We start from the raw sequence: 27,612 nt of genomic DNA, 5'->3' as shown, positions 1-27,612 counted from the left end.
GGAACTAGCTTACCTCCGCTTCTTCTACAGGCCGGAGTTAATGACAATGGATCACAATCCAGAAACATGATGGCAGCATCAGTCTAATAGGCCAGATCTGATCAACCTAATTCTGGATCATGAGGAAAGTCTATGTCTAAAAGTACAAGCCCTTAGAATTCTAGATTTAATTAGGGACCAGTAGGTAGTGTAATGGCTATGTCGCTGGACTCCCATGTAGTCGACAGCAGTTCGAGTCCCAGACCCGGTGGCTTAAACTCACACCAGGCACATGTGCGTGCGTGCCCAAGATCCTGAAGGGAGAATGGAGGAGAAGAGATTGAGGCATGGCTATCACCCCTGGGAGGTGATTTCTCGCTTTCTGTCTCTCTGACTCTGTCTGTCTGGTGAGCGCACGTGCCCTATAGCAAAAACCTCTCAAAAAAATATTTTTTAAAAAAATGAATTCTAGATTTAATTACAGAAGTATCTTTAAAAAAAAAATAGGAGCCAATAATTCATGGGCATTCTAAATACTCTTGCTATCTAAAAGCTATCTGGAATTACTAAGCAATATCTACACCATACTCATGAATACTGGTCCACTGGATCAAAGTGTTGCTAGTATCTGGATCCTGATGACTTGATGAGTTTCCTATTCTTGCCCCAGCCCCATCAAGATCCCTACAACCTATTCTCTGAAATATTACAAAAATGACAAACGCAAAACATCAGATGTTCCTGAAAGCTGGTATAAAATTAAAAATAGGACAGCCAAAACTCTGCAAGTAACTTCTCTGATGGGAACAATTTTTTCCAAACTGAATTAGAGAATGATTCTTTCTTAGGCACCTAAAGAAAAGTAACAAAACTGCTGAGTATATTAGTCAAGATTATCTAGGAAGACTATTTTGTGGTTCATTCTTCTGAGCCCCTGAGTTATTACTGGTGTACTTGTAGCACAATTAGCAATATAATCAATATATTTTTTTGAACACACAACATGGAGAACCCTCAACTTCAATATTCCTCAGATCATCACAATACTAGTTTAGCTACAAGTCTTCCCTAAAGTGAAACTGTTTTGTTTTGTTTTTATGATTTACTTCGTTTCAAAGAGCAGGAAGCCTGCAAAGGTGGAGAAGCGCTGGTGGTCCCCATGGAGAGCGCCATTGCCCATTCGCAGCCAGACCTCATCCCCCTTAGCCAGCTTCAGCACTGCTTGGTTGCTGGATGTATCTGATTTCCCCTTCGTTTCATAGCTGGAAAGAAAGGAGGGAAGCAACTACTTAGTCTTTACAGTGAACAGCCAGGTCTTCACCAAAATCTCTCCTCTCTCTTACATTTAGGTATAGTTCTGTGATTAGAATGTGAACAAAAATGACAAGTACCACTTCTGGGACTTGCCAATAAAACTCCCACAAACACTTCTTACTCCTTCTTCTTTATGACTGTCTAGAATGTTAATACAATGACTAGGTGGACCCTGGGAGCCATATGTTGAAGCCTGGGTTTTTGAAGACTGTGAAGAAAACTCTCTCTCTCCTCTGTTCCATCTGGAAGACCCACCGTGGTTATTGTTTGATGAGATAGAGAGTTCTATTGCGTTTGAGCCATTACATCGAGACTTTGTTTGACCTCCTCTTACTCATCTATAATTTAGTACTAAAGGTGGTACTGCCACAACTCAAAAGAAAATGTGTTGGCTCATGGTCAGTCAGGGAGCAGCAGGGAGACATAAAACTGTGAACTGTAAAGCTGGAGATCCATGTTATGCTGTGACAAACATTTGTGAAAATGTGACAAGTTAGACTTTCTCTTTGTATATCTTCTCCCTCTCTTATTCATATACATGCACCTACTGGCAAAAAAAAAAAAAAAGTGTGTGTGTGTGTGTGTGTGTGTATATATATATATATAAATACATAGCCCAGTTAACAAGAGAAAAGCATATATATTATTTAATATAACTTTTATGTGATACGAGAGCCATAATAATGAAGACCCCAAGAAACAGGGAAACCTGTGTAGGTTTCAAGAAGTAGATAATTGTGGAGAAATATGAGTGCACACAGGGGCTCTGACTTAATACACTCGGGGAACTTAGCAATGTATGTGCAACTATTTTCCTGAAATAAAAAAAATGCAATATTATTTTTAAAACATTTCCTTTCTCAAAGAGCCCTAGGGCCAGGCTGCTAGGATAAGTGTCAGAGGGAACCAGCAGTTAGCGTAATGGCTATGTCACTGGACTCCCATGTAGTCAACCGCGGTTCGCATCCCGGACCCGGTGGCTTAAAACTCATGCTGGGCGCGTGTGCGTGCGTGCCCAAGATCCCAAGAGGAGAATGGAGGAGAAAGGGATTGCAGCATCACCATTCCCTTTCTGTCTCTCTCTCACTCACTGTCTGTGTGGTAAGCGCACGAGCCCTATAGTGAATAGCTCTCCAATCCAAAAAAAAATATCGAGGAGTCAGAGGGTGGCAGTAGTAACACAATGCTATGTGAGGCAGACCTACGTGGACAGGGTCTACCCCAGGAATTCCCACCCGGAGACCTCCAGCATGTCCAGGGGCATGAGTGTGCCCATGATCCAGAGCTGGGTAAAGCTGGGAGTGAATCACAGCATGAAGACTCTGTTGGAGTTCTATTTCTCCCTGTCTCTCTTACTTATGGAAGAAGGAAATTCATAAACTGAAAAGAATCCAAATGATGGTGATGTGGAGTGCTGCTAGTAATGAACTCAAAGCCTCTCATCAACTCGCTGATGCTCAAATCCACTAGATTTATTTCTTCCCAAATAGAAATGATAATCTGGTCATGCATAGGCCTAGGGGGCTGTAACTGAGGACAGTGGTCATTGGGCTCTCTTGAACCTGTACAGGTCTCTGTCATTGAGTATCCTCTGAGCAAACAATGGCAGCATGGATAAGACTAGTGAGAAAAGGCCACCCACCTGTACATGCTGAAGACTGTATTGCCATTGTGCATGAGGTACACATAGACTTCTTCAACGTCTTCATGCTTCATCATGCTGAAGGTGAAGAAATACACACCTAAAAAAGGAGGGCATCATCCATGTTTATACTACCATTTACACACTGAGGATATGGAGATAGCATGCAGAAATGCCAAGTAACTTTGCACTTCTTTTGCTGATATGCTAGAATGTAGTTTCTTCTTGGCTTTTATTTGCATGTATGTCCCTTTTTCTGCTCACTTGCAAAGTGCTTTAAAAGTTGTTGAGACTTTTTCAATGTGCATACTGTGTATCCCTAATAAAATTATAAAGTTTTTAAGGGAAGGAGTCTACTTTACTTCAGTTGTATTTCATAGCCTTTTCCCCTTAGGGTGAGGTATATCTTCTTTCTATGTACAAATAGATATCATCAGTATCTACCATAGGGTCCATATTAATAAGGTACATAGAGTCCTGTAGATGAGCACAAAATATTCCTTGGCTAAGAACAGGGGCCAAGGGGACCAGCAGTTGGCATAATGGCTATGTCGCTGGACTCCCATGTAGCAGACCACGGTTCAAGTCCCAGACCCAGTGACATAAACTCACGCTGGGCGCATGTGCATACATGCCCAAGATCCCAAGAGAAGAATGGAGGAGAAGGGATTGTGGTCTCGCCATCCCCCCCTGAGGGGTGATTTCTCGCTTTCTGTCTCTCTTTTCTCTCTGTCTTTCTGGCGAGTGCATGTACCCTATAGCAAAAAAAAAAAAAAAAAAAAAAAAAAAAAGAGCCGGAGCCAAGCACAACATTAGAACAGGTGACTGTACTTGGCAAAGGGGTTAGATAAAAATAAGGATATACTGAAACACAGAATGAATGTTTATTAGTTCTAAAGAAAGTTCCAGTGATTTCTCACATTACTAATTGTAAACTGGTGAAGTTATGTGGATAAATAATCCAACTTTGATACAACCAAACAATCTTACTAAAAGTCTGTATTCTCCTCATCCAAAAAAGACCAATGTATTTTAAAGGACATTTTCTTAAAGGCCGTAGGGCTTCCACTGTACTGTTGGAAAAGTCATGACACATTTTTGCATAGAAAAAATATGTCATGACTTTTCTGACAACCCAATAATTTAATACGACCTGATATATTCCTAAATACCAATATAGAAGATAGTTTCACTGAATGATTAAGAAGAATCCAATAGGGAGGGATTAAGACCACCAAAGACCTTCTGCCAAGACTTTACCCTCCTGTTCCCCAGATCTAGCCTGCCAGGTTGGAACACCCTACTTATTCTCTCTGTCTCTCTCCATCTCTCTATATATAGTTTTAAATTTTTTTTAACTTTTAAACTTCTTAGCTCTCTTGCACTCTTTTGTCTTGATAATTCTTACTTTTCCACTGCCCGCCAACCAGCAGCCATCTATATCTGAGTTCTGAGAGGCCCCATGAAATGAGATGCTCCATCCAGCACACCACATGGTTTTCATTTTTTGGTCAAAATAATATTTTTTTATTGTTTCTGTCTTTTTTTCTCTTTTTTGTTTTTTTCTTTTCCTTTTCCTTTTTTTTTTTTTTTTTTTCTTTTTCCTTCCTCACTTTTCTGTTCAGCCTCCACACACTAATTTTCTAGACAGGTCTAGGTGATCAGTAGCCAAATACCTGAATACTTCTAGAGTCAGATTAACCCTCAATTTCCACTGAATCAGCTGCGCAAAGAGAGAAAAACATTACTGTTTAGAGACTTCAGGTTACCTCTTCCTGTATTCTTCTGAATGCTAAGACTTAACTCCAAAAACGTATAATCCATCAGATGACCAGAAAACCACTGCAGAGGCACAAGAAATATGAGAAACCAAGAAAATATCTCTCCTCAAGGGAAAAGAATAACTCCTCATCCTTCACAGACAATACAAGGGAACTTGTGGAAATGTCAGATAACTAATTTTGAATATTTATAGTGACAAAGCTAACAGAGAGGCAAGAGAGGAGACACAACAAACGACAGGAAATGCAAGAGAAAAGAGACAACAAGTTCCAGGAAGTGAGGAAGTTCTTGCACAATCTGAAAGAGAAGATACACATCATAAAAAAGAATCAAACAGAATTGTTAGAGATGAAGGCTGTAATACAGGAAATCAAAATCTCTCTTGAAAATATCAAAAGCAGATTAATCATGCAGAATATTGAATCTCAGATGTAGTAGAACCTCTGCCCTAGAAAACATTCACCAAAAAAACTGAGCAAATAACCTCCAAAAATGAGAATAGCATACGAGTAATACTAGATACCATCAAACACCCAAACATCTGGATCATCAGTATCCCAGAAAGTAAAAAAAATAATAAGGGCATTGATAATCTATTCATGAAATTCTGGAAGAAAATTTTCCAAACCCAGAGAGGCATTCAAATATCCAGACCGAAGAAATACAAAGGACCCCACATAGAATCAACCCAAGAAGATCTTCCCCAAGACACATCATAGCCAGATTGACCAAAACCACAGACAGAGGCAAGATACTAAATTTAGCAAGAGAGAAACATCAAATTACTTTCAAAGGATATCCCATCAGGCTAATGTTGGACCTCTCATTGGAAACAATGCAAGCAAGGAAAGAATGGGAAAACATATTCAAAGTATTAAGTGAAAAACAATTTCAACCAAGTATACTATACCCAGCAATATTATCTTTCTTATGGGAAGAAAAGACAAAAACATTCTCAGATAAACAAAACCTTGAAAGAATTTACCAGCACCAGACCAACTCTCAAAGAAGTGCTGAAGGGAGTGCTATACCAGGAGAACTAAAGTCAGACACAAAGAAATAAGAGTACAAAAAAACAACCAGAAGAATGATCAGCCTAATGATAGGGACAAGTCCAAAGTTGAATGTTAACCTAGAGTTTAAATGGAAAGATCAGACCACAGTAACACGGCAAATTCAACAGGAAAGAGATTAATTACATGAAATAGTGAAATAGAAGAGAGATTAATTACCTGAACTATTGAATAGAATTATTTTACTTTAGTCTAAAACATTACTGATTTTCTTCTATTCTTTGATTTCCATATTTAAGGATTTTTGTCTTTTCTTGAACTGTTGATAGGTTCGTCAACCTACTATTTGAACTGAATCCTAACATTTTTCCTGGCTTTAAGTTTTAAGAAAATTTCTCTTAACATTTTTTTATTTTGGTCTATTAAAACTAAAACCATTTCTCTTGAAATTAAAAAATGCATTAAAAATACCTATTAATACCTATTAATACCTATTTTATTTGGCAGTAAGCTAGATAACCCCAGTGAGGTGCTACTTTATAGTATGTTCACTGTACTCACTGAGGTTCACACCTGAAGTCGGACATGTGTTCCTAGATATGTCTATATTAGCTGTGATTGCTATTGAAAGTTTTTAAATTAATTAAAATCTTTAATGAATCAATAAAATGTGAAAAAAAAAAAGGCATGGAAACACAACTGTAGATATCAGAGACAGTGTGAAAGAAGGGGAGAATTGGCAGAGGATGAGAGGTAGGGAATCGGGGCTGGAGGATAAAGCAAAATACATAAGAAACAGAAGTAGAAAAATTTTTGCTGACGATAACATGTATGGTAATATGCTCGATTGAGCCAATATGCAATGTGTTCTGGGTGGAAAATCTCATTTTGTATACTGTATTGATGTACAGTGAATGACTATAAATAAGTGGTAAATAAATAATTTTTTTAAAAGGAAAAAAAGAATCCATTAGGGACCAGCAGGCATTGTGATGGTTGAGGTGCTGGATCCCCACATGGCCAACTGCAGTTCAAGTCCTGGGCCTGGCAGCTTTCTCACTTTCTCTCTCTCTCTCTCTCTCTCTCTCTGTCTCTTTCTAGTGAGTACACATGACCTATAGCAAATTTTAAAATAATAATAATGAATAAAATTAAATAAATCATAAAAGAAGAAGAATCCAATAGCAGACAGATAAGCTAAAATGAACATCTTCCCAACTCCAAGTGATCTTGGATTCTAGAGTGTATTTTTGAAAGGTAAATTACCATAAATCATCAAGCTCTTACTGATTTTCATTTTACATTTTAAAACTAATGGTTGTGCAAGAGAAAAACTCAAAAACATGATTAAAAAACGTAAAAAAAAAAAAAAAAAAAAAAAAAAACCGGCTAGTTTTTTTCCAAAGATCCTATCAAGCCAGAGAGAAGCTGTAAGGGTGCCCTTTGATATATTTGATTCTGTGTCCAGTCAAACCAAATAAAGAAATATGATTACATTTTGTTTAATGCCAGAAATGGATATTAGATGTGCTAGGAAGAAAGAAATGGGAGCCAGCAAGTGCGTAGAGGTTATGGTACCTGGATCCCACATGATCCACTGTGCAGTTTGAGTCCTGGACCCAGTGGGCTGAAAAACATGGTAAGTATATGTGCATGTGTGCTCTAAATCCCAAGAAGAGAATGGAGGAGAACAGATTGCCACATGGACATCCCCCTTGAAGAGTGATTGCTCATGTTCCCTCTCTCTCTCTCTCTCTGGCAGGTCTACACACCCTATAGCAAAACTGAAAAAAAAAAAAAGGTCATGCCCGTTCATACATCTAGAGATTTTCCCACAAATGAAAATAAAAGGCAGATAAAAATGAAAAGGCTCAAAGAAAGTAATTTAGATATTGTCAGGTTGTTACATTTTTACAAAACTTTATATTAGACACACACAAGACAATTTTTAATGCCTCAAGAAGATAAAGCTGGAATCATAATAACAAATAAATTTTTTAAATTTAAATTTAAAAAATTGGTAAAAATGTTAAAATATGAAACAATTGCAGAAATATTTTATAAAAAGCAGAGTCAGGGCCCACAGGTACTGTGGAGATTAAGAAGTCTGGATCCCACATGGACAAATGTGTGGTTCAAGTTCTGAACAAGGTGGCTTGGAAAACACATGCATGCATACCTAAAATCCCAAGAGAAAGATGGAGAAGGGATTAAGGTGTGCTCAACACCCTGGGGGATGATTTCTCACTTTCCTTCTCACTCTGTCTCTGTCTGGTGAGTGCACATGCCCTATAGAAAAACAGAAAAGAAAAGGAAAAAAAAAAGAAAGGGAAGGAAAGGAAAGAAAAAAGAAAAGGCAGAATAAGAAACTGGGTGGTGAAGAAATGAAATGCCTAGTGTTGGAAATACAGAAACGAACATATACATGTTACATATTATATCCACACATAGCTTTCCTCTTCAAGGAAAGATTACTAAAACCAAAGGCAATACTTGCATTTTCAGGCCTTCCTGTTGCTGTAATTACAAAAATAAGCCTTCTTATTACTTCCAAAGTTGAAAGAGTAACATAAACTTTCAGAATAGAAAATCACATAAGAACTCTTAAAGTTGAGCAAGTGTGATGAAAGATCGCCTCTTCTTCTGAGACACGAGAATGTAAGGTTCTTGTGTGAAAACCTCAGATGTGGTAATATCCTTGATTCGATTATCACACACTGCTTGTATGCTTTGAAAAACCATATTGCATGTCATAAAGATGTACAACAATAAAATGTAAATAAGAAATTGTAAAATTTAAAAACTCAAAAAATAACAAGAAAAATTGCTTCAATCCTTTCATATGTCAGTTCCTTTCTGACTTGAGCTGTGTAGAAAATAAATAAAAGCATGAATTAAAAGCATTGTATGGCCCATCCCAGTTGGTACACAGAAGCACACTGTTCATGGGGCTAGAAGCCACTTGGGAGGCCCAGGTGTGGTTCCCGGGCCAATCCAAACACTCTGGGTACAGTTATGTGTAACTGTAATCATAGCTAATTGGAAGGCTGGGGCAAGAGTATCACAACAGGGCGAGACCCTGTCGAAAATACTTATTTGTCTCTCTCCCTTTCCCTTTCTTTCTCCCTCTTTCTCTGTCTTATTAAAGAAAGGAAAAGGAAAAGAAAAGCATTTGTGACAAATCTAACATGCCCACTCATCTATTAAATTTTTCTTCCTTTTCCTTCTAGATGCCATAGAGAAAAACAAAGAGAACTGTAAAACCAAAACTCAGAGAGTATTATACTAATTTTCTTTTCTTTTTTTTGCCCATTTTTACATTAAATCACTGCATATCTTTACAGCATATGAAGCGAATTTTCCCAGCATGAATACACTATATATTAGACCAGACAAAGATATTGCCATACACATTATCATCAACAGATAATTTTCCATTTGTGTGTCCTTTAAATGCTTTGCTTCTTTTTTTTAACCTTGATTCCTTCCTTCCTCCCTCCACCCCACTGCCCACCCTCCTCTCACACTAGTATCCAGTCATTCTCCATGGTTTATATTTCCTAATCTTTCCGTTTCTGCCGTAGAAAGCAGGCAGCCAGTATATATTAAGTGGAGATATACAGTGCCTCTCGTTCATAGTCTGGCTTGTTTCACTTAGCATAAATCTTCCATATTCATCCTCTTTTTATCAAATGCCTAATTTTCTACCAAACTAGGAAACTGAAAATCTTGGTAAACTTCAAATACCTGTAAGTCTTGCTAAATACAACAGAGGGTAGATAGAGTCACATAGAAGCAATAAGGGGTTTCGGCATGGGTTCCAAGGAGGCCAGGGAACACCAGATCTCAAACAGTGCTCCCTAATAAGAAGTGTCACTCTTTTTCTTTCTTTTTTTTTTTTTTTAAATTGCCAGAGGGAAAGTACACTGGCCAAAGAAAGAAAGAGACAGAGAAAAGGAGAAGGAGAGGGAGGAAGCACCACCCAATGTGGCATGACCGTACTGCAATCTCTTCTCCTCCATTCCTCCATCCTGTCAGGACTTTGGCAGGCATACATGTGCTCCCAGTGTATTGTTCAAGCAGCCAGGGCGGAGATTTGTATCATGGTCAGCTATGGGATCTGGTTCCCTTAATAATAGGCCACAGGGCTGATCTAAGAAGGGCCATTATGAAGTGCTGAAACTGAAAAGAAGCTCCATGACCATGAGGAGGGCTGAGATGAAGTAAGTCTGTGTTTGGGGGAAGATTACTAGATCAAATACAGAATGCCAAAAGTGTTCCTGCAGTGGCAGGTCTCAGCATCTGCCAGCAAAACCAGGGCTCCTAAAGGCAAGCGAATGGCAAGTGCACATCTTAGACTTGGGGCAGACTGGGGAGGCAGAGGAAGTGTGGCCACGGGAGGAAAGCACAAGGAGGGGTCATACTTAGAATTGGTCAGTCCCTGGTGGTAGCAGAAGGAGCTGCTTAGTTATCACCAGAAAGAAACAAAGAATGGGGGAGAGGAGAAAGCATCCCCCATGGGGCATGGTCACACTGCAATCCTTCCTCAACCTATCCTTCCCTCCTTTTGACACACACATGTGTCCAGTGTTTTTCTCAAGTCACTTGATCCAAGACTTGAAATGTGGGTTCATCCATGTGAGATCCAGCTGCCTTAACCACCAGACCATGAAGCAGGGCCTGTAAAGCATTTTAAGCTTATTTTATTTTATTTTATTTATATGAGAAAGAGGGAAACCCCTGATAGAATCCCAGTGAGGACTACTAGCTGGCATGCCCAGCATGTTTAGGTCAACCAAGAATCTGAGCCCAGGGCCTTCCCATTTGACTCTAGTATCATATAACGGCCCCCTACTACTACCTGTGTCACTAAGACTGGGCCTAAAATAACATTATTTATCAAATGTTCAGACACTTAAAAGTACATTTTGCTGATGGGGCTACTGGAAAATAAGTGCTCTCATACCTTGACAACGGAAGTATATTGGTACAACTTTACAGAGAGCAGCTTTGCAAAACCAATCAAACTTGACAGGCGTATTTACTCTTCGACTCAGCAATCCTACTCCTGGTACTTTTGTCTATAAATATACCTGTAATGGCTCAATTGCAGAATAGTAAATGCAAAGATAATCATTGCATGCTTAGCCAGACTGGCACAGCCTTAGGGCACTGCTGCATAATCCTGAGACCACGTGAGAAGGACTGGTTTGGATCTCTGGTTGACCCGAACACCCTGCGAACACCCATGTGTGCCTATAATCCTGGCAGGCTGGGAGGCTGGAGACTGGCGATCATAATGTGGCACTTGTATTTCTCTCATGAAAGAAAGAAATAAAATAATCATTTTTAAAATAAAGATCATCATGTAGCCTTGTTTTTTCTTTTTAATTTGCTAGAGGGTACATTTACTTACCAGAGAGACAGGGAGATGGGCAGTGGGAAAGTATCCCTATGGGGGATAGCCACACCACAATTCCTTCTCTGCCATCTGCCCATCCTGTCAGAATTTGGGCACACATATACATACACGTGCCAAGCATATTTTTTCAAGTTGTAAGGTCCAGGACTTGAATGTAGTTAGCATGCAGGATCCAGCTGCCTTAACCACCATGGCACTGGCTAGCTCAGTTTTGTTTTTAGTAACAAAAAACTGGAAACGACATAAATGTCCAGCAATAAAGGAATGGTCAGCCTGGCCCTATAGCACAGGGGTTAAGAAAGTTAGATCATACATGGCCAATCAGAATTCCAGTTCTAGTGGTTTGGAAAACATGAAGGCATATGTGTACATATGCCCAAAATCTTGGCAAGAAGGAAGAATGGAGGAAAAAGGATTGCAAAATGGCCATTGCCCAACTGGGAGGTTCTTCCTCTCTCTTTCTCTCTTCCCCCCTCATTGCCTCCTTCTCTCTGTCTCTGGCAAGTGTGCGCATTGTCTAACAATAAATAAATAAATAAGAAAATAGTACTTCCAGCTATAAAAAGAATGACAGGGAACCAGCAGTTAGCGTAATGGCTATGTCGCTGGACTGCCACGTAGTCGACCACGGTTCGCATCCCGGACCTGGTGGCTTAAAACTCATGCCGGGCGTGTGTGCATGCGTGCCCAAGATCCTGAGAGGAGAATGGAGGAGAAGGGATTGCGGCGTGACCATCCCCCCTGGGGGGTGATTTCTCGCTTTCTGTCTCTATGTCTCTCTCTGTCTGTCTGGCAAGCACACGTGCCCTATAGCAAAAATCTCTCCAAAAAAAAAAAAAAAAGAATGACATAATAATAAGGAAAGATTTCTAAAACATACTGCATTTTATTTTATAAAGCAATGTTCAGTCCGGACATAGAGTATGATAGATTTCATAAAACAAAGAAAGATACACTTTCATAATATACTTTCATAAACTGACAGTTTTGGCTTTTTATATATATAAATATATTACCTACTCAAATTTTTAAATAAAAAATTACACATAACTATGCTCTCTTAGTGACTAATTGGCTCAGTTCAAATGAGCTAATACTCTTAATAGCCATGGCGATCAATTTTAAAAGTGTTTTTGTATTATCCAATTCCAATTCACTCACTTTGAAATCCAACAGAAATTTATATAAACTTCTTGTTTTAACCTGAATCGAAAAGAATTCTTAACTACTTTAGTGTCTTTCTTGTTTTGTGCCCTTCCCAATCCTTCCTTCTTTCCTTTTTTCCCTTCCTCCCCACCTCCTCCCTCCCTAGGTCTTTTCCTCCCTTCCTTCTTGCTTTTTTTCCCTCAGTCCTTTTTTCTTTCTTCTCTTTATGATTTCTAGGTTAATTCATTACTATTCAATCATTCACTTATTTTTACATCTCACCTGATACTGGGGCCCCAAATCTACCGGTCATGACGTCAAAGAAGTTTCCGATGTTGGTCTCAACACTGCTGAAAATAATCCCACTGTTCTGATTGCTGAAGTGAGTTGCCAGAGAAGCCATGAACGCAATCTAAGGAAAGAGGTGGCGATCAACTGACAGGCAATTTATGGTAAACAAAATTTTTATACAGGTAAGTTTATTTCAACTTATCTTGTAATGACAAGATAAGAAATAACAAACATCAATCTATGAAAAAAGTAAATAAATGATCATAATTTCTAATATTTTTATGCTACACAGTACCTGGAATGATAATATATATATCAACAGTTCTGAACATATGTTTCAAAGAAAGTGAGTCTTTTTTTAAAAGTTTATTTTATTGAGAGGGAGAGAGACAGGTACCTTCAACAGTGTCTTGTCAGACTGTGACCCCCCTCCCCTCAACTATCCATCTAGTTAAAATCTTTTTATCTTTTTTCTTTTTTTTTTGAAGGTAGGTTTTGCTATAGGGCATGTGTGCTTGCCAGAAACACAGAGAGAGATGGACTGAAAGAAAGAAATGATCCCCCCTCATGGCTGGGGGGCAAGATGGGGTGGGCGATGGCCATGCTACAATCCCTTCTCCTCCATTGTCCTCTCAGGATCTTGGACACGCATGCACATGTGCCCAGCATGAGCTTAAGGCCCCCAGGTCCAGGACTCGAACCACAGTCAACTACGTGGCAGTTTGTTGACATAGCATCATGCCATCGCTTTTCCCCATCTAGTTAAAATCTTGGGTAGTTTGTTTCAGGCTGACTCAGGATTCAAACCTATCATCAGCCACGTGGCTTCCAGTACTGCATATCCTTATGCTACTATCTGTACCACCACAACTGGGCTCGAAATGCTTTTAAAATATTACAATTCTGTGACCAGAGGCCCGCTCAGTGGCACGTAGATAGTGCCTCAGTTTGTGAGCCTGGGCGCCACACAGAGGCCCAAGTTTGGTTCGAGAGCTAACTGAGAGTCTGGGGTAGGAAGACTGTGACATGGCAAGACCCTGTCAAAAATATGTCTCTTGCTCTCACTCTCACTGTTTCATTAAAAAAGAAAAGGAAGCCAGGCCTCGAAGGATCCAGGCCACTTCTGATGTAACCATGGCCACTAACGCTCCTATGAACCCATCACACCTGCTGCAGCTAGAGCTTGTGTACAGATGAATAGGATCAAGAATTCACACTGTGATGAGAAGTGATAAGGAAATTGTTGGTACATGTCTAGGATTTGATGACTGTCAACATGGTACTGGAAGATGTCACTGAATTTGAAATCGCACCAGAAGGAAGAAGGATTACTAAATTAGATCAGATTTTGCTAAATGGAAATAATGCAACAATGCCGGTTCCTGGAGGAGAAGGACCTGAAGTATGAGTGGATATCCTAGACTCATGCTAGATTCTGTTTTGTCTTATAATGGCAACAAAAAAGAATTTTTTTAAACCTTTTCATGTTTAGAATCTGTAAAGCTGTTCCCTGTTAAAGGGAAATGCTTTGAAGATGTATACTCATTTTTGTAAGTTAATCATGATTATTTTGGAAAAAGAAGAAAAGTTTGTTTTTTGAAGACTAAAATGAAGTTTCTGTTAAAAGAAAAAGAAGAAGAAGAAAAGGAAAACTAGTTTGTTATCAATTAACACTGGGAAAAATCTGAATAAAGTTCTCTGTAAGTACATTAGGATCTGAGAAATCTTAGTTAAACATTTAATTTTGTTAAAATGCATTATTTTACCCCAAAAGATGTGTGTTAGCTTTCTATAAAATAAGTTGCTTGAACATCCTCTGAAAATCCTGGGATAATCTTTAAAAGGCAAAAGGGAATGTTTGCGATTATCAAAAAAAAATTCTTAGAAGGTTTAGTAAAATTAGCAATCCATAGAAATATTGAAAAGCAAGAATTTCTGGGCATAATTTTGTATAAAAAATGTCCTTTTGGAACAGTAAATTTAGATTAGGAGGATCTGGGAAGTCATTTAAAGTTAGTACCCATCCCTGGGACTAGTTACAAATACTTTATGTGTTGTTGCAACAGGAATTTTGAAAATCATTCAAAAGAGAAATAAAAAATAGATAAGTGAGTATTTGAGCTCAGAATAAAATATAACCTTATAAATGAAATAAAAAAACATCATTCTGAAATGGATACGATCTGAGAAACTGCGAGTGAATAACTAAAAACGAAGTGTCTCCAGTGATAGAAAAGACAGTCAGGCCAGTCAGTGGCATAGTGGTTAAGATGGCTGAATCCCACATGGCTGACTGTGTGGTTTGAGTCCCAGATCTGACAGCTTGGAAAACATTGCTTCCATGTGTGTGTGTGCTCAAAATCCTTAGAGGAGAATAAGAAAAAAAAGGGATTGCAGTGTGGTCGTACTTCTTCTGCAGAGTGATTTCTCACTCTCTTTCTCTGTCTCTCTCCCTCCCTCTCTCTCCTTCCTCCCTCTTCTCTCTCTTCCTCCAGTAAGCACACCTGCACTATAGCAAACCTAAAAGAAAGAGAAAGAGAAAGAGAAAGAAAGAAAGAAAGAAAGAAAGAAAGAAAGAAAGAAAGAAAGAAAGAGAGAGAGAGAAAGAAAAAAAGAAAAGAGAGAAAGAAAAAGAGAAAGAAAGAAAGATACTGATAACAGAAGTTTAAATAAAGATTGTTCAAGCCAACCCGGACCTGGTGGCTATAGCAGGTAGATCCCACATGGTCAACTACATAGTTCAAAGCTTGGCCCCAGCAGCTTGAAAAACACCCAAGCACATGTGCATACTTGACCAAAGTCTCCACAAAAGGGAGATAAGGAAGAGAAGGGATTGTGGCATGACTATGCCCCATAGAGGGTGTTTTCTTCCTTTCTCTCAAGCTCGCTCTCTCTCTCTCTCTCTCTCTCTCTCTCTTTCTCTGGTGAGTACATGTACTCACTGGCAAAAAAAAAAAAAGTTGTTCCACAGTCCCAGCTATGGTGCAGTGGTAGGGCATCTCAGCACAATACTGAAGCCATGTGGGAGTCCTGGGTTTGGATCCCAGGTCAATCTGAACATGCTGGGCACACCTGGCATCCTGACTGGCTGGAAACCTGGAAAGGGGGATTGTAGTGTGGCGAGACCTGTCAAGAATACCTCCCCACAGTATCTCTCCCCGAAGAAATAAATAAACTTAAAAAAAAAAGTTATGCACTGTCTCTCCCCCAAGAAATAAATAAACTTAAAAAAAAAAGTTATCATAAAATCTAATAGGAAACAATATATAATGTCTGTGTTATGTGACTTAAATATGTAAATGTAACAAAATTAATAAGTAAAATACTATAAATAGATTTTCACCATTCCATTCATACATCTAAAAGTTTACATATTCAAGTTGGCCAAAACCCTTTGACCTATCTTCTCATTCACAAAATAGGAGCCGGGTTTGTATCTGTTCCTGTGAGGGAGTTGAATTTCACACTTTATAAATTTCTCTCCTCCCTCAGAATGGCCTCAAACCCTGTTTGGACAGCAATGGACCTTAAGTGAACATCTTGTGATGTAGATAAATAAAGTGAAATTCAGATTTATTCAGGGTAGCAAAGGCTTAGTGCAGCCCTCAAACCTTCACCTCCCTGGTGCCTCTTAGGCAAGAAAGATGGCTTACCTGCAGCTCTGGCGGGATTCCCGGGTAGCCCTTCTCTCCTTTGGGGCCGTGCTGCCCCCGTTCTCCTCGAGGCCCCAGGTCACCTTTGTCTCCTTTATCACCCTTGGCCCCTTCATGGCCAGTGGCTCCGTTATTGCCATTGTTTCCATGGTTTCCTTAAACAACCAGACATCTTTGCATGAGAAATCCCAGTCACTTATACTCACCATCTATTTCTAGACAAACACAGCTCTTTCTTCAAAAATATTCAAACTCGAGCAGACCATTTGAAATATTCCCAAATACAGTGAAGGGGTAACATCAAATGGGATCTCTTTCTCTCACTTTCTCATGTAAAAAAAAAATGTATGTATATATGTACACATATATATAAATAAAATATTTTATGATATAGAATAAACTTCATGATATTGTTAAATTTAAAAAACAATAAATAATAGGGATAGCGTAATACTATTTTTCTTATATAATATACATGTATATATTCTTCTATGGGGAAAAATAACTAGAATAAACTACTTGAAAAATTTACAGTGTTTTTTTATTTTTTAGAGTAGAAGAAATGTGAGTAAATTTTAATGTCATTCTATACGCTTCTCTGCCTCTGAAGTTTTCTAGAAAGGATATGTATCATTTACAACTAGAGGAAAGGTAAATTCATTAATAAAAACATCCTAACAATTATTTTGAAAGCAAGAGTTGGACAACAATTATACTCCTCACTTGGCCACCAAGAGATGATTCCCATATCTCTTTCTTATTTTTAGCTTTGCTAAATATAATTCCGCAATAATCCCCCAAATAGACAGGTGAGATTACATCAGATTAAGGAGTAATAGCATAGCAAAGGACACTGTAATTAGTGTGAATTGACAACCCTCAGAATGAGAGAGAATTTTTGTTAACTGTGCCTCAGATAAGGGACTGATAACCAGAATACACAGGGAACTCAAGCAGCTTACCTAGAAGAAAATGATTAACCCAGTTATAAGACGGAAAAATGAGCTGAATAAACAACTCTCTAAGGAAGACATATGAACAGCCAAAAAGCATATGAAAAAATGGTCAACATACTTCATTGTAAAGGATATCAAAACCAGAATGAGATATCACCTAACCCCAGTCAGAATGGTGAAGATTAAAAAAACAAATAATGATAAATGCTGGAGGGGATGTCGTGAAAGGGGACACTCCTATACTGTTCATGGGAACGTAAATTGGTCCAGCCACTGTGAAGAATGATATGGAAGTTCCTCAAAGACTTTCAAATAGAACTACCATATGATCCAGCAATTCCACTCCTGGGTATCTACCCAAAGTACAGGAGGGCACTCAGTTGGAAAAGCACTTGCACACCTATATTCATTGCAGCCTTATTCACGATTGCTAAGACATGGAACCAACCCAAATGTCCACAAACAGATAAATGGATTGAAAAATTGTGGCACATATATTCCACAGAATACTATTCAGTCATAAAAAACCACAAGGCCCTGGAATTTGATAGAAAGTGGGTGAATATGGAAGATTTGTTGCTGAGTGAAGCAAGTTAGGCTATGAAAGAGAGACATTGTATGTCTCCACTTAACATATATTGACTATGTGCACACTATGGTAGAGACTGAAAGACCGGAGAACATAAAAGTATTAAAAATTATAATGGACACTAGAGACAAAGTGGAAATAGAGTGTGGGAGTGGAAGAATGTAGGAAATTTGGGGGGCGGGGAACGGAGAGGTAAGACACTTGTGGGACACAGATAAGTGTTTATTATCTGTTGACAAAGATGTGTATGGTGGTCTCAACTGGGCTGAACTGAGGTGTATATCATGCTGAGTAAAGGCTCTTCTCAATCTAAATGATGTATAGCAATTTAATATATGAATAGTAAATATATATAAATAAAAAAATAATTTATTTAAAAAAATACTTGCTCCGTTCCAGGCTCTTTCAGTGTTTATTTTGCATTCTACCTTTGATCAGATAGCATACCTGGTTTCTAATCCTTCCAAATGGATAAATGCATGTTTTCATGCATTTAGGGGCAAAGCTGTTTCCTACAAGGAAACATCTAACCTGTCCTATAATCTCAGAATAGTTTAAAAGAAATTAAGAAGAAAATAGAGAGGCAAGACATTTATGGAGCACAGAAATGGATAGTTGTCTGTTGATGGTAACGTGTATAGTACATAGTATCCTCACCTAAATTGGTGTTAGGTGTATTTGTGTTGAGTAAATTCACTTTACAAGCCAAGTAATGTACAGAGATTGAGTGTATAAAATAATTTTTTTAAAAAGAGAGAGTTTAAAGGTGAAAAGATTTCAGAAGGGTTTGAATATTCCTCTATCCCAAATCACTGCACCTGCAAACTGCTGCCCTGGATGGGCAATGACATAGGTTTCAACCCAGTAATTTAAAGGCTAACAGAGGACTTTTAACTATAAAATTGATTTCATAAGAGAAGCCACTCAAAAGTATTAAAACATTAAATGGCTTCAATAAACATTAACATCAGGGGCCAGCAGTTAGTGTAATGGCTATGTCGCTGGACTCCCACATAGTCGACTGTGTTTCGCGTCCTGGACCCAGTGTCTTGAGACTCACGCCGGGCGTGTGTGTGTGCGTGCGTGCCCAAGATCCCGAGAGGAGAATGGAAGAGAAGGGATTGTGGGGTGCCCATCCCCCCTGGGGGGTGATTTCTCGCTTTCTATCTCTCTGTCTCTCTCTGTCTGTCTGGCGAGCGCACACGTCCTATAGCAAAAACCTCTCCAAAAATAAAAAATAAAAATAATAAATAAACATTAACATCAGTGCGGGTAACTCAGAGGAGAACAAGTGGATTTTGGCCAAAGAGGTCCTAACCCAGGGGTTGACCTGAGGACGAGGAAGACAATAAAACTCCCAACAGATTTAGGAGTCCTAGGGTGGGGGACCTGGGCTTCCCTTCCCTCAGTTGGTCCTGGGTACCACCAAGCTCCTTGAACTACCATGAGCCTGGGGGCCCCATGGAGTAGGAAGCTGAACTGTGGATCTTCAGGGGCAGGGTGTAGCTACAGTGCATTCCCCATGCCATGGTGTGGTTCTGAAGCCTAAAAAATGTTTCCATGAGCCCAAGAGATGCATGAAAGTCAACTTAGAGACCACTGGACATGGAGAGACTCTGAGACAGAGGTTGAAGGAACAAGGACTTAACTAGATGTAGGGTCACATGGAAGGATATGCAACTTAATGAGTGACACCATGGAGATGCCTATAAGCCAAGCCATAGCTCTCCTCTCTACCCCACTTCATATTCCTGAAAGTCAGGTACGTGTATTATATAAAGCATGAGGTGGTAGAGATATTGAAACCAAAAATATCCCAATTAAGATCGAGTTGTTTTGGAGCCAACAGGTGGTGTGGTGGTTAAGGTGCTTGATTACCACCTGGCCAACCACAGTTTGAGTGCCGGATCTGGTGGCTTGAAAATCGTACTGGGTGCATGTGCATGTGGGCCCAAAATCCCAAGAGGAGAATGGAAAATAAGGGACTGTGGTATGGCTGTCCCCTCCAAGAGATTAATTCTCCCTTTCCTGCTCTCTGTCTCTCTCTATCTCTCCAGCAAGTACACGCACCCTATGGCAAAAATCTAAATAATAATAATAATCTTGTTTCATAACTTGATACTGATGAATTATCTTCCAGTCTAGGAATCTATAAGTAGTACCACAGGGTACCTACAGCCCATTGGATTCTGTGAGTGGTATAGAAAATAAATGCTACAAAGTTTACCCTATTCCATCTAGACTGACTTGATAAGCCCTACTCTACTCTCCTTCTTTGGGGTTTTCCATTCACACCTTCAGATCACACACAAGTGATCCTGCATCATCTGGGTTTGCCTTTGTCTCCTATTGTAGCCTAGTCTGCAGTTAGATAGGCAGCACATCTTGGTTATCCTTACCTGGAATTCCAGGAGGACCAGGAGGCCCAGGGGGACCTTGGTAGCCTCGGAAGCCATAATCTCCATGGCAGCACTTGCTGCAGTCAGGGGGCAGTCCTCCTGTTTGTGAAGACTTTAAAGAGAGAGAAAGAGACGCCTCAAAGAAAGGTACTTGTGAGCAATTAGGACTTTAAAATTTTGCCCAGCCTTGACCCTCAAATATATTTAATGCTAATCAATCCACAACGACACCAGAAAAGATGATGTGGGATGGAGCTGTTAGTAGCATAGGGGTCAAGGAGAGTTAAGAGATCAATATAAAGGAAAAGTGATGAAAAGGCAAGAGAAGAGCATATTCTTAGAAAAGCCTGAAGACGCAGATGGAGGAGAGGACAGTATTTCTGGAAAGTGCCCTCTTGCTATTAATTGAGAAAGTCCTTCAGAGTAGACTGGAAGAGTTTCCTCTCTTTCTCAACTTCCAGTTTCCTTGGATGTAGCTAGATTGAGCAGGTGATCCTCAAATTACAAGAAGTATCAACTTCAAACGTAGTTACTAAGCACTAACTATATTAATAATACTGGGGTGAGAGCTGGGTTGAGTTTTTAGAAACCAAATTGTCACACTAGTTTTTCTAACAGTTACAACATACTTAATTTGCCTTAGGAAATGAAGTATTCTTTAGTCCAATACATTTGTTTGTTTACATTGACAAACATGGGCCAGCAGTAGCTCAGTGATAATACAACTTGACTCACATGGGAAAGGTCCTGGGTTCCTATCTCAGGACCTCCTCGTACCAGCTATATATATATATATGCCTATGATCCAGACCAGACTGAAACTGGGGAATGATCACAGCATGGAGACCCCATTGGGAGTTCCTATCTCTGTCTCTCTTTCTCTGACTAAACAAATAAAGTTTTAAAAACAAATATATTGACAACTAAAAATTGTGTGTATTGGAGCCAGCAGGTAATGTGGTGGTTAAAGCACTGGACTCATATATGGTTGACCATGGTTTGAGTCCTAGACCCAGCAGCTTCAAAATCACACACTGGGGGGACCAGCAGTTAGCGTAATGGCTATGTCGCTGGACTCCCACGTAGTCGAGCATGGTTCGCGTCCCAGACCTGGTGGCTTAAAACTCACATTGGGCACGTGTGCATGCATGCCCAAGATCCCGAGAGGAGAATGAAGAAGAAGGGATTGCGGCGTGGCCATCCTCTCTGGAGGGTGATCTCGCTTTCTGTCTCTGTCTATCGCAAAACCCTCTCCAAAAAAAAAAAAAAAAATCACAGACTGGGCACGTTTGCATGCATGCCCAAAACACCATATGGCAAAAACTAAGAGGAGAGTGGAGGAGAAGGATTGTGGCATGGCCATCCCTTCTGGGAGGAGTGATTTCTCATTTTCCCTCTCACTGTCTCTCTGTCTCTCTCTGGCAACTGCCTGTGCCCTATAACAAAAACTTTAATACATAAATAAATAAGCTTTCTTTCTTTCCCTTAAAAAAGTACATATTTGTCACAAATGATGTGTTATTTTGAAATAGGTATACATCATGGAATGGGTAAATCTACTTATGCTTCACCTCACATAATTATCACTGTGTGTGTGTGTGTGTGTGTGTGGTGAAAACATTTAAATTCTCATACCAATTTTCAAGAACTGAAGGTATTGTTATTAAGTCCAATATAAGTTTTTAAAATGATTACATCTTGAAATAACTTTAATTTCTTCTTTAAAGCATTTAACACTAGTTCTGTTTCACACATTCCAAGTGGAAATTTAAAATGATTATCTTAATGTTTGACTAATATTTATAAGCATATAATGGGTACTAAATAAGCTCAAATATGACACTGAGTTAAGTGTTTATTTTTACAAAGATAAATTTCTAAAATTTGTGCCTTCTGTAAAGGACTAGAGACCTAGTGGAAGTTGACTGGCAGAAGAGTTAGATTTGCTTATAAAACCTGGACTCTCACCTAGCGTATGTGTGTGCATGCCCAAGATCTCAAGAGGAGCATGGAGGAGAAGGGATTGCGGTGTGGCTATCTCCTGGGGAGGGGGGGTGACTTCTCGCTTTCTGTCTCTCTGTCTCTCTCTGTCTTTCTAGCAAGCTCACATGCCCTATAGCAAAAACCTCTCAAAAAAATAAAAAATAAAAAAAACAACCTGGACTCTTACCTAAACTGACAATCTGCTTTCAATTTTCTCTCACTCTCTACCTTTCTACATATATATTTATATAATTCAGTGGTCTTTTGGATACAGAACAGTGTTGCTAAGGAAACCATTACAAAAGAAAGGGAGAGAGAAAACAAAAGGGAAGAAAGGAAGAACAGAAAAAAGAGACAAGAGATAGAGAGGAAGGAAGAAAGAAATTGAAATTCAAGTTTTCTCCAGCATTAGAAATCCAAGCAAAAAACTGGGTCAAACCTCTGCAATGCTACACGTTTAGACTTTACTTTGATTAGCTTATTTATAACCAAAAAATAGACTTGGACTTTGTCCTTAGTTTCTTATCCCTTTTTCCTCAAATTTTGCGCTAAGCTATTCAGGGAAACCATAGAACAGCATGTGCAGCCCAAGTATTTTCTGCAACAATTCAGAATGCAGTCTTGGGTGATTAGGAACTACAGTTTGGAGCTTACTCCTAGTAATGTCTTCATTCAATCAGGCCCAACCCTAGACATGTCCTAGAGCAGGGGTTCCCAGTCTCTGGGCCACGGACTAGTGCCAGTCTATGGTCTGTCAGGAACTGGGCTACACAGTAGGGAGTAAGTGGCCAGCCAGTGAGAAAAGCTTCATCTGCATTGATAGCTCCTCCCCATCGCTTATTTTACTGCCTTAGCTCTGCCTTCTGTCAAATCAGAGGTGATATTAGGCTCTCATAGGAGCTCTCCTCTAGGTGCAGAAAAACAAGCTCAGGTTTCCCACTGATTCTGCATTTTGGTGAGTTGTATAATTACATATTGTAATGTAGCAATAATAGAAATAAAGCACACAATAAATGGAATGCATTTGAATCATCCCTAAACCATCCTACCCCCAAGTACATGGAAAAATTATTTTCACAAAACTGGTTCCTGGTGCCAAAAAGGCTGAGGACTGCTGTACCCGAGTTTATGAACTCTTTTTGTTGAACTGGTAAAGGAAAGAAAATCAATTCAAACAAATGGTCTGAGATGAGGCATTTCAGGACACTGGGAAAAATCAGAGACACCATGGCACTGCCCCACCCTCTAATCTGACCTGCAATCTGAGAATAAGTGCCCCATATTTCCTGGTATGGCTTTGCTAATGTGAAATACAGCTTCTTAAGCCTTGGAAAATCTAAGACCTTGTGAATGATGGATTTTAGGGATGGAGAAACAAGGGAAATACTAGAAATTCCTGAAGTGGAAACTTTGTGCAAAAATAGAATGGAAATAGTGATATGCTTAAGAATTAGAACAACCATTGAATTGGAATCAGAATTCCCAACTTGGTTTTGTATGACTTTGAAAAAGCCACTATTCCGCAGATGTAATTTTTCTTGTCTGCTAAATTAAAGGAAAGGTTGAATAAAGCAGTCATGAATTTTTGTTCTAACTCTATGATGCAAAGATAGATATTAAAGTATTTTACAAATTCTCAAATAATAAAGAAACATTTTATTTTTCTTTTCTTTTGTTTTAATTTTGCTATAGGATGTATGCACTCATCAGAGAGAGAGAGAGGGAGCATCCCCAGGGGCATGACCACGTTGCAATCCCTTTTCTTCCATTCTCCTCTTGGGATTTTGGGCACACATGCACACATACATGGCATGTTTTTCAAACCTCTGGATTCAGAACTCAAACTGCACAGTTGGCCATGTGGGATCCAGTCACGAACCACCACACCACTGGCTGGCACAGATTCTGTTTCTAAAGTTTAGCATTTGATCAGAAGTTAGCTCCAGCAAATGGGGTCACTAGGTACCAGGTTGGGTTGGGATGCATGGCCAAGCTACTATGGAGCATCTGAAGAGCACAGAGCTGCCAGGAGACCAGCAGTTAGTGTAATGGCTATTTCGCTGGACTCCCAAGTAGTTGACCGCGGTTCATGTCCCGGACTCGGTGGCTTGAACTCACGCTGGGCACGTGTGCGTGCGTGCCCAAGATCCCGAGAGGAGAATGGAGGAGAAGGGATCGCGGCCTGGCCATCCCACCTGGGGGGTGATTTATCGCTTTCTGTCTCTCTGTCTCTCTCTCTGTCTTTCTGGCGAACTCATGCACCCTATAACCTCATCCACCCTATACAAAAAACCACTCCAAAAAAAAAAAAAAAGAGCACAGAGCTGCCACCAAAACAGTGAGAGTCTTTGGTTACTATAGGCAGGTACCTCCTAAAAACCCTCCTACGACAGTTGATCTCAGGTTCCTCTCTCTGACCTGGCCTTTCAGAGTTCTGTCAGATGAACAATGGTCATGAGTCATTTGATGGACTCTGAACAACTTGGCTGGAATATATTAATTTAGAAGTTTCTTCTAGGTGAGGGAGAAATTATGTATAGGTAGTTGCTATCTATGACCCTGTTAGGTTTATGAGTACCTTCTCAAAATCAGGTCGAATTTTATACAGAAGGCAAGCAAATGAGTGGCATGGGAGGACAACCTCCAGCCACTCTGTAGGTGGGGCCCTAGGGCCATGACTCAGAACTGAGCTCTACTGTTAGTAAGTGACTTCTAGGAAAGAAGTCACTAACCCAAAGAAAGGGTAGGTGAGCATCCAGGAGGAGAAGGGGCCATTGATAAAGGTTAATGACAAAGGCTGTGCAGAAGAAAATGCCAGGAAAAGTGGCCTGTCCACCCCAGATATCCACCCACTCTAATCCACCACAAATCCTACAACTGGTTATCAATCTAAAACCCACATGGGATTACCTAATTGCCCTACTATGAACAAACAAGCAAAACTTTTGCAAGCCAAGTGAAGTCTAAGCTCCCTAGCTGGCTAACAGAATCCTCGCAGACTCACACTGAAGTCCTCTGATGTCTCCCAGCACTGCTCAGGTGCACCAGCCACATAGACTCAGAGCTCTCTTGAGTTCCTTTGCTGTGGCACGTTTTTGTTTTTCGTACCTGCTCTGGATACCCATCTTTTGTCTCATTTTTTAAGATCCAACTCTAGGACTACCACCATTCTGACACTTCTTCCCCAACTGGCTTTTGTGTATTGACCTTGTTTATCATGAGATTTAATAGATTAACAAAAATTTATCCCCACTAGAACCCTTGAGATTTGGATTTAGGAACTTAATTATCTTTTAATTTATTTTAATTTACTTATCTTTTATTTATTTTATTTATTCATTTTTTATGTATGCTTTATTTATTTTATTTATTCATGTTTTTCCATAGGAGAGAGAGAGTCAATTTTAGTTATTTATTTAGTTAGTTAGTTAGTTAGGTGGTTAGTTTGAGAGATTTCTGCCATAGGGCACATGCTTTCACTGGAGACACAAAGAGAAACAGAGAGGTAGAAAGTGACAAATCACCCCCTAGGGGGAATGGCCATGCCACAAACCCTTCTTCTTCATTCTCTTCCTGGGATTTTGGGCACACACACACACACACACACACACACACACACACGCACAGCATGAGTCTCACGCTACCAGATCTGGGACGCGAACCGTAGTCAACTACATGGTAGTTCAGCAATGTAACCATTACACCATCTACTAGTCTCAAGAGAGTCAATTTTTAAAGTTTATTTATTTCTTCCACTTGAGAGAGAGATAGCAGAGAGAGTCAGAGAGACAGGCATCTCCAGCAGAGTCTTCACCTGTGATCCACATACATATGCCACATGGGATGTGAACCCTGAACCTTCCCCATTCAGGACCAGTACTCTATAGCATTGTGTTATGCTTCACTATAGTCTTGCCTTGGTGTGTTTATCTTTATATCTTTAGTCCGATTCTAAAGTTTGGCATGAAGTATGAGCACAGGGAATGCTTAGAGAGGGAGTGAACAAGGACAAAGGAAGACTAAGATAAGAGAAGCAGGACGGGGAAAGCAGGGCAAGAAGGAAGCACAGAGTACAATCCCAAGTTCAATGTGTATCTCCACATCCATTGGCAGAGAAATTGTATTGAAAACTTCCTGAATATCAGGGACACTGAATCTCCTCAGTGTCTCCTATTGGGGCTTGTTTAAAAATACTTCAGGAACTCAGGACCAGAAGGTAAGGTGAAGTAGGCATGTCATTTGGATTTCAGTGGTCTGCTGGATATCGGTTTCCAGAAAACAATGACCAGTGGCAACCTATAACTCCTCTGCTGCCTTGGGGGCTCACCTTGTCACAAACAGGAAGAACAACATCTATTAAAATGAAAAGTTCAGATCAAGATTGGTCAAAATGGAAAATATCTTCACCACAAAGGGAAACAGAACTTAGCATTATTCACCCTTTAGCCAAAAGATTGTCAGATGAAAAGACAATAATTTCTTTTAAAAAAAGAACTATTTACTTAGTTTTATTTATTCATTCATTTATTTTAATTTGACCAGAGACACACAGAGAGAGAAGGAGAGAGAGAAAGCAAGCCACCAGGTCCAGGACCTGAACTGTTGTCAGCTACGTGAGAATGTCTAGTGCCTTAATCATCATGCCACCTGCTGGTCCCCAAAAAGACAATCTTTAAAAGTGGCTTTCAGGGACCAGCAGTTGGTGTAATGGCTATGTCGCTGGACTACCATGTAGTCTACCACGGTTCGAGTCCTAGATCGGTGGCTTAAAACTCACACCAGGCGCATATGTGTGTGTGCCCAAAATCCCAAGAGGAGAATAGAGGAGAAGGGATTGTGGTTGGCCATCCCCCCTGGGGGCTGATTTCTCTCTTTCTGTCTCTCTGTCTCTCTCTGTCTTTCTAATGAGTGCACACGCCCTATAGCAAAAACCTCTAGGAAAAAAAGTGGCTGTCAAATGTATCAACCTATGTAGAGGTTATCATTTCTTCTGTGACTCCTTAGCGAAATAAGTTTCTCTCTCTTTCTAAGTTTATCCACTTATTTCTTCAATGAGAGAGAGAAGCACTCCCAACAGAGTCTTTATACTGTAATCCACCCAAATCTTAGCCAGTCTGGATCACAGGCACCCAAACACACCCTCAGCATGTTCAAGAAGGTCCCAAGACGCAAACCCAGGACCTCTCCTGTGTGGACCTAGTTGCATTCCTACCGTGCCACCACCTGGCCCCAAGAAACTAGTTTCTCTTGACATGGTCTCAGAAAACAGTTTGGACAACTGCATTGTGCGGTCAAGTTAGAAGTCTCAGATGAGGGACCAGCGGATGGCGTAATGGTTACATGGCTGGACTCCTACATGGTTGACTGCAGTTCGAGTCCCAGACCTCGTGGTTTGAAATTCCCACCAGGTGCAGGTGCATGTGCGTATGTGCTCAAAATCCCA

At 39.9% G+C, this 27,612-nt stretch overlaps 1 protein-coding gene and 1 pseudogene across 2 annotated transcripts in view; one reads left to right on the top strand and one right to left on the bottom strand.

The window, feature by feature from the left end:
* Positions 1-486: 486 nt before the first annotated feature.
* C1QTNF3 (C1q and TNF related 3) overlaps positions 487-27,612 on the bottom strand; it is a 28,634-nt gene continuing 1,508 nt past the window's right edge. For both annotated transcript variants that reach the window (XM_027774865.1, XM_006156351.2), the window contains exons 2-6: positions 20,187-20,298; positions 16,243-16,397; positions 12,581-12,710; positions 2,936-3,035; positions 487-1,241 (exon numbers count right to left, since the gene is read on the bottom strand). In XM_027774865.1, coding sequence (XP_027630666.1) covers positions 1,082-1,241; positions 2,936-3,035; positions 12,581-12,710; positions 16,243-16,397; positions 20,187-20,298 — 657 coding nt within the window. In that variant the 3' untranslated portion in view covers positions 487-1,081. The remainder of the gene's footprint in view (positions 1,242-2,935; positions 3,036-12,580; positions 12,711-16,242; positions 16,398-20,186; positions 20,299-27,612) is intronic.
* On the top strand, positions 13,724-13,997 carry LOC102471741 (U6 snRNA-associated Sm-like protein LSm5 pseudogene; annotated as a pseudogene).

The sequence above is a fragment of the Tupaia chinensis genome, unplaced genomic scaffold (genome assembly GCF_000334495.1).
Source record: "Tupaia chinensis unplaced genomic scaffold, TupChi_1.0 Scaffold000489_1, whole genome shotgun sequence".
NCBI lineage: Eukaryota > Metazoa > Chordata > Mammalia > Scandentia > Tupaiidae > Tupaia > Tupaia belangeri.
This window is presented reverse-complemented; position numbering and strand designations above follow the sequence as displayed.